The 13823-nt window shown below is 41.5% G+C and overlaps 1 protein-coding gene across 1 annotated transcript; it reads left to right on the top strand.

Annotated features, from left to right (window-relative positions):
• Window positions 1–4977: 4977 nt before the first annotated feature.
• On the top strand, window positions 4978–10677 carry LOC134077897 (class I histocompatibility antigen, F10 alpha chain-like). The gene is made up of 6 exons (XM_062533534.1): window positions 4978–5213; window positions 6910–7170; window positions 7344–7613; window positions 9906–10175; window positions 10262–10456; window positions 10541–10677. The coding sequence occupies exons 1-5, from the start codon at window positions 5123–5125 to the stop codon at window positions 10447–10449; spliced, it is 1080 nt and encodes a 359-aa protein (XP_062389518.1). The 5' UTR covers window positions 4978–5122; the 3' UTR covers window positions 10450–10456; window positions 10541–10677.
• Window positions 10678–13823: the final 3146 nt, after the last annotated feature.

Raw genomic sequence — 13823 nt, 5'->3', positions numbered from 1 at the left:
CAGAGGTTTTTGGTCAGACAGGTCGAGTCATACCTTGGGGTCACTCCCCATGACAGCTTGGGCTGTTGTATCTGTAGGTTTATTAATTAAAACATCTTTTGCAGATTAAATAGATTTACTGAAATACCACAGAATCTGACAAACAGTTAAAACTGAATTTGTGTGAATATTAGAGCTGAAAAACTATAAGAATGCAATTGTAGAGTTGAAACAAACATAAGGTTTTATTGAACTGAAGGTGACTCCAAACATAAAGGACGAAAGCAGGAGTTGTAGGTCATCGTTTTGACTTATTGCTATATAAAGACCAGTGGAACAAGACCCATCTCTCAGTGATATAATTACATACTAGCTTATAATTCGGAAATGTACACAGCAGAGGGTTGAGTATATGAGTATGAGTATGGGCTAGCTCTTCAGACAAGCATGTTGACCATGCACTCAGACCTGTTCTGTCTCCTTGGACTTCCCCACTGGGGCCATTTTTTGGCTTTACACAAACTTCCATCTCACACAGCAACATTCCAGTGAAATGAACCAAGTGGAACTTGGAAAAGGTTCTACTTCTACAGTAAGTGTGAGATGGAGACATATGAGCAGTAAATGTGAATTCATCTGCCTTTCTCTCTATAGGAATAGAATAGAATATATATACTTTTTTGATCCTGTGAGGGAAATTAATTTCTCTGCATTTAACCCAATGTACCCGAATTAGTGAACACACTGCACACACACAGTGAGGTGAATCACACACTAACCCAGAGCAGTGAGCTGCCTGCCCAACCAGAGGCGCGCAGGGAGCAGCGAGGGGTGAGGTGCATTGCTCAAGGGCACTTCAGCCGTGGTGGACTGGTCGGGGAATGAACCGGCAACCCTCCGGTTACAAGCCCGAAGCCCTAACCAGTACACCACGGCTGCCCCACATTCATGCAGCGTTAAATACGTCGTCCATTGCTCCTCGGGCCTCGATCTTCACTGATCTACAATACATAAAGAATGATGGGGCGGCAACAATGGGATAGTCTATCCCTTCTTCTATCTTTCATTATGTTGTCTCAATACCTTCTCGCTCTCTCTTTGGCATGAAAATTCATAAAGAAAGTGTTGCCAAAGCATGCGCGCACACACACACACACACACACACACACACACACACACACACACACACCCCTCTTTCTCTCTCTATAGGTGTGTAATAAATTAATGAAGATGACGACCTGAAAACGAAGAGTAGCACTCACCTCACCCATAGTATAATACTTGGGTCTCTACTCAGTTTCATCTTGTTGCACATGAAGACCCATGTTGTGAACTACAGAGTCAATGTTGCAGTGCTTCTGTTTGAAGCTGTGGAAATCTCTTGAGGTGCTGATCCATTAACCTCTATAGCTATAAGTGTCTACCACTGATCTACAGTATAAATTCTTTATAGATCAGTGGTCTACACCCAAAACTCTACGAGGGCACAGTCCAAACTAATGATGACTAGACAAGCACTCAGAGCGCAGAACTCCACCAAGCGAAAACATAACCGACTCCTGGATCCAGACAGTGATGACGGATCACTCCCATAATTTAATCGTTTCTTACTTGGGTCATTTCAGACCTCTCCCGGAACATTTCATTGAAATCCATCCATAACTTTTTGAGTTATCTTGTTAACGAACAGACAAACAAACAAGCAAACCCAGATGAAAACATAACCTCCTTGGCGGAGGAAATGATAATGGCAATAATAATACCCTGCAAAACCAGTATTATTATTGCCATTATCATTATCATCGGTGACATCTCCCAGCCGATGCATTCCTTCACCTGGCAGCTGGGTCAGGACACACAGAGCTAAAAATAGAAGTAAACAGTAAACAGAGACGTACTGTAGTGTGTGCGTGTGTTCAGGAGGGAAGTAGATGTCCCACACCTAAACTGGGTGGGGCAGTAGACTGTGGTTGTATAATCAACAGTTCAGGAGTCTTTCCCTTTGATAAATGGGGTGTGAATGGAATGGTGAGGACTTCCTGACCCATGAACTCTCAAATGAATGGCTCTGTCTCGTGAAGCCCACCCTTTAGCAACAGTGGAACAGACAGCACCTTAGGAACTATGATACAGAGCTCATGGCCAGGTTATGAGTGCCAACATCTTGAAGATGAAACCAGCAACGAAGACTGGTGCTGTTGGCTACACTGAGCTATCTGACACATGAAATAACATTTATGAAAACAGGGGGCGCTGTGGCACAACTGGCTACAGTGTCCATACCACATCTGGATCTCACCACATCTTTCTCTCCTCACTATCCTGTCACAATGAAGGCAAAAAGCCCTGTAATATAAACTTTCTTAAATAGCCTAAATAAAGTAAAAAATATACTTTGTTACTTACAGTAATTTCCTGTGTAGCCATAGGACAGTGTGTTATGCAAGTTGATAAAGCTAAAACAACTAAAGATGGGGTTGTGCATTACAGTATGTCATGCTGATATGTTTATATTACTGATGACAGTCTTTAATTTCAACTCGTAGGTTTCAAAGCTGCCCAAACTGATGACAGTTCCTCATATCCAGCTCCAACTCATACACAGAACTCTGAAGATATAGATGTCACAAAATGCACAATCAAAATGCCTACCTGTCAGGACAATGGATAGACCATAGGCTCCTCTCATTAGTCTTTTTATCTATCCTCCCTTCCTTTCTCGGTCCTCATTCCCATTGATCTAGATAAAGAAGGAAGGGAGGGAGGAAGGGACGGAGGATGGATAAAAAGACGAATGAGAAGAGTCCCATGTAAATGTGGTGGCACAGCACTGCTCGTTAGCACCCTGTTACATTAACTTCATGATCACATGACTTGAAGATGTTTATTAGGTGTGGATACTGCAAATTCATATTTCAAACTTACAAAGGCCTCTGAACTGTCATGAGACAATTACAGATATCATTGTGGGTATTATGTATTTAACTAGCCTATATTGTGTGGTTTTCACCTATTGCGTCTTAATTCCTTGTATTTCTACAGTATGTGACACTGCAAGTACAGATGCAACACTGATAGAAAAGTCCACTCGTCGTCTGACAATAAAATGTGTACAATCAATCAGTCAAAGGATGGCACTCTGCTGTCACACTGTGGTGATAAAGGGAAATGCAACAAACTCACACTTTCTTTTTACAATTTCTTAGGTGGTTTCTATGCAAGTGGAAATGAGTGAGATGCCTTTAAGGACTAGAGGGGTACAGCTGAAATAAGCATACTGGATTAATGTAAAGGGTCAAGTTGATAGCTACCCAGCTAAAGCTATCTTAAGACTGCTGGGAGCATAGTAAGTCCAATTATATATATTTTGGGTGGATTGGAAATGCAAAAGCTGATGGTGTAGGCTGGGGCTATGTACATAAGTTACAGTACAGTACTGTTAATTGTATGTTTGTATGTGCTGTTTTTCAATGTGTGCTGTTTTTTAATGGCTTCTTGTATGGATTGTGGAAAGGTGAAATGCAAGACAAATTTCTGTGCAAACAGACATTAAAGTTTTATCTTATCTTATCTTAACTGTTTCAGTCCCTTCTATTCCTCCATGGTTTTTCCCTAAACCAGATGCAGAACTAGGCATTCACAAGGAAATAAAAAAATAAATCGAAGAAAATAACAATAAGTGAGGGATATTGTTAAATATTATCTGGATACACACTTTTCTGATCATATTGTAGCGCCGAGGCTATAGGCCCCTTGTTGGACTGCTCTGTTTGTTTCCCCTGTGTCTCCTGTTTTCCCGGTCTGTGCGCGTGTGTGTGTGTGTGCGTCTGTGTCTCCCTCTCCCTCCTGTGTCATAGAATGTGTCAATCAGTTCTGATGTGTTGTGATTGGGGGGAGGTGTCCAGGGGGGAATATTTAGGGGATCAGATAGGTTAGTTATTGATAGAGGAGGGATTAGAATAAGGGATTCTAAGACGTTTACTAAGTTTTATCAGAGTTGAAGTAAATTACGTGCGAGTGAGTTGTGTTGAGTGATTGAGTGACTGAGTTAGCAATTTAGGGATTAGCAGTGAGGACTTTGTTGTTTTTGAGTGGACACCTCCTGCTGCCCGTGTACTAGCCTGTACACTATTAAGATAATAAATTAAGTTTTTGGAACGACATTCAGCCTCCCTGTCTCCTAACTTCTACTCGGCGCTACAATATATTCATTACAGATGGCTCCAAAGATCCAGAGACAGGACACACTGGGTCAGCCATCTATATTCCAATGAATGGGGTTATTTGACAGGAAAGACCAACAGATCATTTATCAGTTTACACGACAGAGCTGGTTGCAATTTTGTTGGCCCTGGAATGGGTAGAGGGAAATTACTTAAATAAATCAGTCATATATCTTATAGTTATTCAGCGTAGAATTCATTAAATCTGGGAAATCTATATATAAAAAATATATTGTTCATAAAATTAATATGGTTTGTACAATTTAAATAGGCCTACATAGGATTTGAAAATTAGATTGCTTTGGGTACCTGCACATGTGTGAGTGAAGGGGAATGAGGAGGTTGATAAACTTGAAAAACAAACACTGAAACATAATACAGTACAAATTCCCTTTAGTAAATCTGCAGCTAAGACATTAATTAAAACATGCAAGACCAGCATGGCAGGCGTAGCCTATTGGGTGTGTCATGATAAAGGGAGACATTGATATCATACAGGCCAACAACTAGACGTGGATATTGGAAGGACAGAGTGCAGGACTCGGAGAGAGAACACGTTTGGTAACTTCATTTGTGTTTTATGGCAGTTGGAAAACCAACTTACCGGTGACGCCAACTTCGCCAAGACCCGCCCTATTCTGTCTGGGTTCATGCAGCCCAAACAGGACGCGCGCGCGTGGTATGCCAACCGCCAAATAACAAAGAAGAAGAAGAAGAAGAAGAAGGACGCGCGCGCGCGCGCAAACAGACGCGGCGGGAAGTTTGAATAGCCTATGCAACTTACTTTCGCTTTGCTTCGTAACAGAATAGGCTAGTAAAAACAACATGTTTGTGTTTTTACAGTATATACATCAAACTGTATGCTATTTTAGGAATTATTACAATCTGAGTTAATCTGAACAATAAACACAGCCGAAGACATGTTCCTCTTTGGATGGTTAGGTTCACCTGCAACTGCAATGCGGATTTATTTGGGTCTACTGATCTACGTCCCGTTCTCACATGGTTCAGGTACAGTGTTTTAAATGTTGCCTATTTATTTAGGCTATTGCTCCGAAATGTATTATTACCTTTGTTTAATGACGACCTAAAAGATTCATTAGAACTTAATCTGGGTTTAGAGTGTGCGTGCCGAGACATGGAAGCACTCACACGTGGGTGCATACTGTACGTAAGTCATACTTACACCATATTTTACAGAAATAACCATGATTACCCATTTTTAAAAGTAACACTGTACTTTGTTAGTCTGTATCAAAAGCGGTTGTTCGATTTGTGTGAATGACTCGCACGGATCCTGAAGTAGACTACTACACATGACTTGACAGTCGCTCCTGCTTTTGTAATATATTATTTCAGATAATGTCAGCTTCTTACTTTATCTAGCCTATAATCACACAGTTTCAACTAAACTCCCAGAATGGGAAAAAGCTAACACATTGCATTGAAAGTTTTTATGAGAAGAAAGAGATTTAGAGAATATTGATGGCAGGGATAAGCTTAAACTTTTGTCACTTGATCCAATTGTTGATAAAGGACAGCACTACTTAGCTTTTGACGTACAGTAATGAACATGGGTAACACAGCAAGCCACGGACCATATCAGACTGCAATTATGATACAAAGCATTTGACAGTTTTGTTTCACCCTAAATAGCTCTAAGGTGTTGGAATTGTTTCAAAGCCTCGAAACAATCTGGCACAATTGCTTAGAACGCTTCTACAAAGCCTCCCTTTGCCCATCCCTAACAAACAGCAAACAAACAAAATCAACACGCCATCCACCTTACCCACAGAAGACAAAGGAGACCAAAAAAGGGGTGTGGTCATTGTTGGCTGTCTTCTCCCCTAATGGCCTAGGCGAGGGTACTTCCCATCTGAGTGCACTGGCTCCCCCACAGCACTGGTCCCTTCACTACGCATCTCATGCCCACATCAGTCCATCCTGTTATATACTTTACTGTACGTGTGTGTGTGCGTGCGTGCCTGCGTGCCTGCGTGCGTGTGTGTGTGTATGTGTTTGTTTGTCATCCATAACCCATATGCTACACATGGGATACCTCTCAACATCTCTCCTCGATCCTCAAGACTCGTTCCCACTGATCTATAACTAACACTGGATAGCCTGTCCCATTGTTGCCGCCCCATCATTCTTAGATCAGTGAGGACGAGGACCGAGGAAGGAAGGGAGGATGTACAGTATAAAATACCAAATGAGAGGCACCCATAGATAATGTATAGGATAATTTCCCAACTATTAGCTACATTGATTTTGCAAAATTTCTTCAGCTATGAGGTTAATACACGGGGCAGTTAATATGGTATTAATGTAGTTTTGTTTATTTTAACTTGCATAAAACACTGTCCAGCATCTTATGCACAATACGGCTAATACACAGGAAACGATATACAGTATGTGGGACTTATGGCAATCTTGCTCTGTTGCAAATTATTTCATTTACTCTTTTTAATATGTTTTCAAAAGCAATTACTGTATGTGTTATCCACAATCCATATGCTACACATACTGTAGATATTGGTCTGAACTGGATCAGGTGATTTGCCCCTGCCTACTGTAGAAATGAGTGAGTGACATGATGTCACCAAAGCTCTGTCAAAATTTGGCCTGTTATGGAACAGTTTCTCACACGGTTACAGAATCTGCCAAACAATCTTCTTATACAGTATGTGTTCCTTGTACCCCCCAGATGTTGACACAGTTGAGGTCCAGTACACAGTGCATCGTGGCCCAGATGGCAAGCTGCAGTTTCAGCAGACAACTCTGTTCAATGGACACGTGATATTTTCCTGCAACGGCCAAACACTGAGAGACCAACCACAACAGGACTGGGTAACACATGCATTCACCCAAGAGGAACTGGAGGAAAGACATCAGCAGTGTAAAAGTCAGTGCAATGAGCACTTTGCTTGGTTTGAGAAGATAAAACAAACGATCACTGTTTCAGCAGGTAGGTCATGTAAAAAACAATCAAATAAATCAATTGGAATCTGCATGCAGGAATACAAATTACATTATTTGGCAATTGAGCATTTTATTCATAACTGTTTATTCTGATTTACTAAAAAAATAGTATAGAACACAAAATCATAATAAAAAAAAAACATTCTTAAATCGATACAGATATTCTTCAAAGACGTCGAGGTTGCTTAATCAACAGCTTAGGAAAGTCTTCCTTTGATAAGTGGGGTGTGAATGGAGAGGACTTCCTGACCTTTGACCCCCATGCTCTTAAATGGACGGCTCAGACTGATGAGGCCAACGCTTTAGCAACACGGTGGGATGGAGAGCACTTTATGAATAATGCTTACAAAGATTTTGCCAATAAACTGTGTAGCAAGACCCACAACTTGATGGAGTTAGCAGCAAGGCCCAGTGATGATGCACACACAGGTACAGTACAGCAATCTGAATCATGACATATTGTGTGTTTACAGTGCTTACCATTTGGTATTGTGTCCCACTCTTGAGTAGGACATGGGGGTGGAGCAAATAGCACACCAAATGGGGTGACCCTTCTCCGGAAAATTAACATTAATGATCTAAAGCCGCCTTCACATTGGCACTCCGTAATTCACAGTGCTCCCCCGTCGGACGTCGGACTTGACCGTTGGAAGTGTCGGAGGCTTTTCGAGTTTGGGAGTAAAATGTACAATAGTGCTATTTTATTTCTAAATTAATTGCCTAACTGCCCTAATAATGTTAAGAGACCATGTAAGACAGTGACATGACAAAAAACTTCGTTCGGAAATAATTATTTATTTTACATCAACCGTTATTTTTCACAAGATGGGCTTGTGCACCACTATGGATCATACACGTTCCTTTTCGATGACTTTTGTTTTAAACTTTATCGTTTAAAAGCATGTAATATGACATTATAAAAGATAGATATTCAATTTGTTTATCAGTACCATAGCAACGCTAACTTCCTTCGGATAGGAACCGTCCGTTGCTGTCGTACGAGTTCAATTTTTTTAACGCATGCGGATGACCAACGGACCCGATTTTTTTCGCACCGCACTGTTCGGACCCATTCGCATACGGCAGTGGTCCCCAAATGGCGGCCCGCGGGCCAGATCCGGCCCGCGCACAGTATTTTTTTGGCCCGCCACGTCAACTATGAACAAAGGTAAACAGTCATGTTGGCCACGCGTGATTAGCGATCTCTCTTCTTCAGTGGGTTACAACATCTGATAGTCATTCACTTTTCATACTGTTCGTATCCGACGTCCATGTCAAATTTATTCCAATTGATTACAAATGCTACAATGAAACTCCATCTCATTCTCAGGTTTTCATTGCCTGTCCTCACAGCACGCATAAGCGCACACACGCACAGACATGAGCAGTCCATTTCTAGCTGAAGTAGCCTAACCGCTGGAAGTGGCTACAATACACTCGCGAAATCCTTCTCGTTTTGATTACGTTAAATCCGTGTCAATAAACCACTGCTAATATTAATGCACAGTTTTTGCGAGAGCTACTTTATTAATATTTGGGAAAGTGATAAGGGGCTGCGACTGCTCTGCTGAAGTGCCACGACGGCACAGCACAATGAGCTTCAGAAACAATCACGACATTTAGACTACCCCAAAACGTTAACGGAATTCTCCCGAAGCTCCCGATTAGCCACTCAGGGCCTGCATTCAAAACATTAAAGAAATTAATTTAACAGATCATGGCAACTGCATGCAAGGTTAACTAGGCCTATCATGAGGTTATTAAAGCTGGTTCAGAATTAGTCATTGAATCCAAAGCTTTACTTTGCAAGATAAAAGTCTAATCTAACAACCTGTTCAAATATACCAGAATATAGAGGAAGTTGCATCTAGCAGAGCTCATTTTTTTTCTGCTGATCTGTAGGCCTACCACCCACTTTCAAAAAGCCCCCAACACCCATGGGTGGATGTCCACATGGGTAATTGTCCACAGTTTGCCTCTGTTCACATCAGGCACTTAGGCCTAGATAAATGTGTGGCAGCTGATAATGCTTTACGTTTCATTTAGAAAATGTGTACAATTGTTTGTTTGCTATTAGTAATAATAAATAGTTTTTAACCTGCCGTATCACACAGATTTCGGGGGGGGGGGATTTGTTGGCCCTCAGCCTCACTTGCTGTACAGAATTTGGCCCTCGGGGAAAACTAATTGGGGACCACTGGCATACGGTCTGCGAATCTCCATAGGAAATGAATGACTTCCGGCCGTTTCGCAGCCGTATCTACTGTGCCAATGTGAAGGCGGCTTAAACCAAATCAGAGCTGATCTGGCTTCAGTGAATCACCAGTTCGCACTTAGAGAATAATAATATTATTTTCATGCTTTCATTTAAAGCAGAGTGAGTTTTATTATCACATTTTACTATAATTGGTTTGGTGCATGTTTGATTCAGTCAGACCTATTGGTTAGCAATAAGGTTTATCCCTGTACTGTGCATGTTTTATGAGTTCCGGGAGGGGTATTCCATCAACCTGGCTAATGAAAGCGGTGTTTACCAGAAATAGCCTGGCTTGAACTAGCGTAGATTTTCACTTGGGGCTGAAGCCGTTCCATTACCTCAAGTTAGCTTTTAGATTGGGTTACTGCATATTTGCAGATGAGGAAATGACAATGGTTTAAGACCATTCAGCACCACAGTCCAGCTTTTACCCCGGCAGTGTTTTACTTCGTCTTTTACTGTAGGTGTGGAGCTTCATACATTTGCTGACCCCATCGCAGGAGGAACTGTCTCATATTTACAGTGTCATGTGACAGGCTCCAGCCTATCAGGAGTAAGGATGTATTTAGCTAAAGATGGGGATACTCTTGGTCGAGGAGTTTATCAGACTGGATTACGACCCAATGGAGACGGAACAGCTCAGATGAGGGTCCTGGTTAAGACCACAATAGACAACAGCAAAACATATCGATGTGAAGTTCACAGTGAGACTTTCAACAAGTCTGCTGTCTTTGGTAAGATCAACTTTGTGTCAAATGTGAATTAATTAACATTGTATGTTAAAAGCAGAATATCTTAACTGTAAACTCTGTTTTCATAGATGACCCATCTCCTCACCAGAGTACTGAGAAATGGACTGTTGTGACTGTTATTGGGACTATTATATGTAGTCTGGTGATTCTTGGGGTAATGATTGGTTGCCCTGTGTTGGTGCTGCATGTGAGGAAGATGAGGAAGGTGAGGAGGAAAGCGGTGGCAGCAGCAGCGGAAGAGGCAGAGCAGCTATAATCACAAGGTATTCTGTGTTCTGTGTTGTAAGAAAACAGCATTGTGTCTTACTGACTTGTCACTATTACTGATCACTCATTTTTATGTGTAGGTCTCCCAACTGATGACTGATCCTCATCTTCAGATTCAACTAGTGAAGCCTTTCAAAGAAATCTGAAAAAGAAACTGTGATGCATCACACTGATGGCAGGTCAACTTGAGATTCAACTCAAAGATTGAACCCTTCCACATTTGGGGGGGGGGGCGGGGGCATGTGTGATAGCTTTAACAAAATGCAGTCAAAATAGCAACCTTAGTATTTCAGTGTGCTTGATATCCAATTTTAATTTTCAATTTAATTTCACTTATAGAGCGCCAAAACATTTCAGGGGTCGGTTTCACTAAGGTAGTTTAGACTGGTCTATGGCTTAGATAGGACTTATGTTTCTTTATAGATCAGTCTAATGCAAGTAAGCCAGTTTCATTTTAGACTTAAAAAAATAGACACCTCACCCCCAGGCTAACATGGGTCTAAAGGGCTATCACCATGATAACAACAGAATAGGTGCTAAATTACGTCAGCTTATCCATTTGAAAGCAGGCTAGCATGGCTAGCTAATGTAGGGCTTCAGTCCTATGAGTCAACAGCGTCTGCTTTAAGAGTTCAGATGCAAAAGCCTCTAAATCCACTTTTTGTCAAAAATGAGATAATGATGGTGAGTGAATGCTCTTCACATATAGTGTAAGTTAATTCAATAATTAAGCTTCAAAACTCACTAAAAACCATTCTCTTCCTGGTCTGAAATATTGATTTGTAGGCGAAACCCTATAGGAGCCTGATACAAAATGTTCATTTAAAAGAAAAGTGGTCAGACGGATTTAGAGGCTTTTGCATCTGAACCCGTTATGCACACATTAAAAGAGCATGCGGACTGGTAGGTTGGTGGAAGTAACGTAGCTTCCTAGCCAGCTAACGTTACGCTGCCTCGATGGGTAAAGTGGGATAGAACATGGGTAGCTGCTAGGACAAGACGGGAGCAAAATATGTATCTGTTACGTTAGCCAGCAACGATAACCACACTAGCCACTATGCATGACACAAAAAAAGTCTTTATACGTGTTAAGCTCCTCCAAAATGCACAGTTTCTCTGAGTGAGTAAAAGCTACGTGGTTAGTGTCCACTCGGTCGGCCATGTTTTTTGTTTTGAAAAGAGTCTTAAAATAACCAGATTACCCACAATTCTTTGCATCTAGTCCTACTTAGGATAGTCGGTGTCTTAACTGCTTTGTACAACACTATTATTTAGACGTCTATGCTAAGTCTGACTATACCCTTAGTCTTAGTTATAGTCACAGTCTATCTTAGTGAAACCGGCCCCAGATGTCTCATGGCGCTTTACAGAGGGTTAAACATTCAGAGAGAGCCCATGAGTGGACAGTGAACAAGGGCGAGGGAAAACTCCCAATAGGAGATATGTAGGAAGAAACCTCAGACAGATCCACGACTCCAGGGCCTAACCCATCTGCCTAGGGTCAGTTAGTTACAGTACAGTACGGTCATTTAGTGCTGTAACTGCCTGACAGCTTATTGCTGACACGTATCCCGTGCCTTCTGATGTTAGACACGTCCACTGTGTGGCCAAGGGAATGTCCACTGAGGTACGAGCACTTAACATGTTTTATTATCACTCTTACCCACCAGTTATCATGTGGCATGACTTCTTTGCTACTGCTAACTACAGTAGGCTATACACATGGTCATTTGTGAGTGATCAGTTAACTTTTTGGAAATCTCAGCTGTACTGATGTTAGCATGCTTGTCATATGTGAGATTGATGCTTTGGGACAGCACACGTATTCATACTGCATATCCATATGTATTCTGCTATTATAATGTTACTATTAATGCACTGCATAGATCTTCACTGTAAATCATACTACTTCCTTAGCTGTATACTACTGCCTACACTGCACTCTATGTGAAATGCTGTTTATGCTGTATATGTTTCTGGTTAGAGGGTAACTTAATTTAGTTGTATCTGTACTTGTACTCTGCACAATGACAGTTAAGTTGAATCTAATCAATAGAGAGAGCAAATGAAACAAACACAGGGATTGGAATCCTTTGTAAATGTATTTATTTTAGATGCCCTTCATGTTTTATGTTTTGTGCATAGATACAAGGTTTGCAGTTTCAAATGTTCAAAATTGTACATGACATGTAAAATGACAATAAAGATATGCACTCATGCATTCTATTTCAGATCACTGTTAAGTAGGTTAGGGGACAATGTAATTAGTCCTTTACAGGGCCGCACAGTACAGAACATATCAATTTCAGGTGTTGTGTGGCAATGTCTTACTTGCTGACTGTAGAATGGCACAGACGAAGGCATTCTTTAAGAACTTTTATTAAGGTTCAAACTGTAGAGGTAACAGACATCGTGCTCTGGTCTCAACTACTACCGGTAGTGGGGGCTTACGTGTGATGTCACCACGTAACTCACTGCATCATTCTACATCCCCCTTCTTTAGTATAGAACTCTAACAACAGAAAACATATCATATTCCTTTGGAAATAGACCTGCATTGATGAAGCAATCCATTAGTTAAAATAAAATTAAAAGCATCACCCCACATAACAAAGGTTATCTTAAAATAAACTCAGGCGTTTGTATTGCATCCCATTTGTCTTAAAGAGTTAGAAACAAAACATCTGCTCACAAGGAGAAACAGAATAACAGCATAGACATATTATTTCTTTTTTTTTTATTATTATTTTTTTTTACATAAACACTTCATTAGCAAAGAGCTTGTGATCAACCATTGTATTTGGGGTTAGGCTTTAGGAGCCTACCATATCTGGAATGGGCAGAAGAGGGCTCAGTGGATGTTTGCAAAGGTGACTCTCTAGAGTGGCCAGGTGTGTGTTCCGTGTGCGTAAGGGGTTGCCTGATTGGAGATGCCGGGACATCGGGCGCATTCTCAATGCTGTCCTTTCCTGCTGATGAATCTGTCGGTGACACTGGATCCAATTCTGCAGGCGTTTCTGCCACTGGCAGCAGGTGTCGTCGGTTCCTGCGGTATTCTCTGCCTCCCGATTCCACCAGGTAAGATCTTGGTTCGGCTGTTGCCCTTTTGATGATGCCTACTTTATCATGTCCTTTCTCTGTTTGCAGGCGTACTACTTGGGAGTCTTGGAGTGGAGGGAGAGACCGGCTACTACGATTGTAGATTTTTTTCTGTCCTTCCCTCTTCTTTGACAGATGGGTGTGGACTGTCTTGGAATTCATTGACTTTGGTTCCAGCAGGTGTCTGCTGATAGGCATGGTTGTGCGTGTTACCCTGGACATCAATCTCTGTGTAGGTGAACCCAGTGTGCCGTCTCGTGGGAC

Source organism: Sardina pilchardus, chromosome 4 (assembly GCF_963854185.1).
Source record: "Sardina pilchardus chromosome 4, fSarPil1.1, whole genome shotgun sequence".
NCBI lineage: Eukaryota > Metazoa > Chordata > Actinopteri > Clupeiformes > Clupeidae > Sardina > Sardina pilchardus.
Note: the sequence above shows the minus strand (reverse complement) of the source record. Positions and strands in the feature narration are given on the sequence as shown.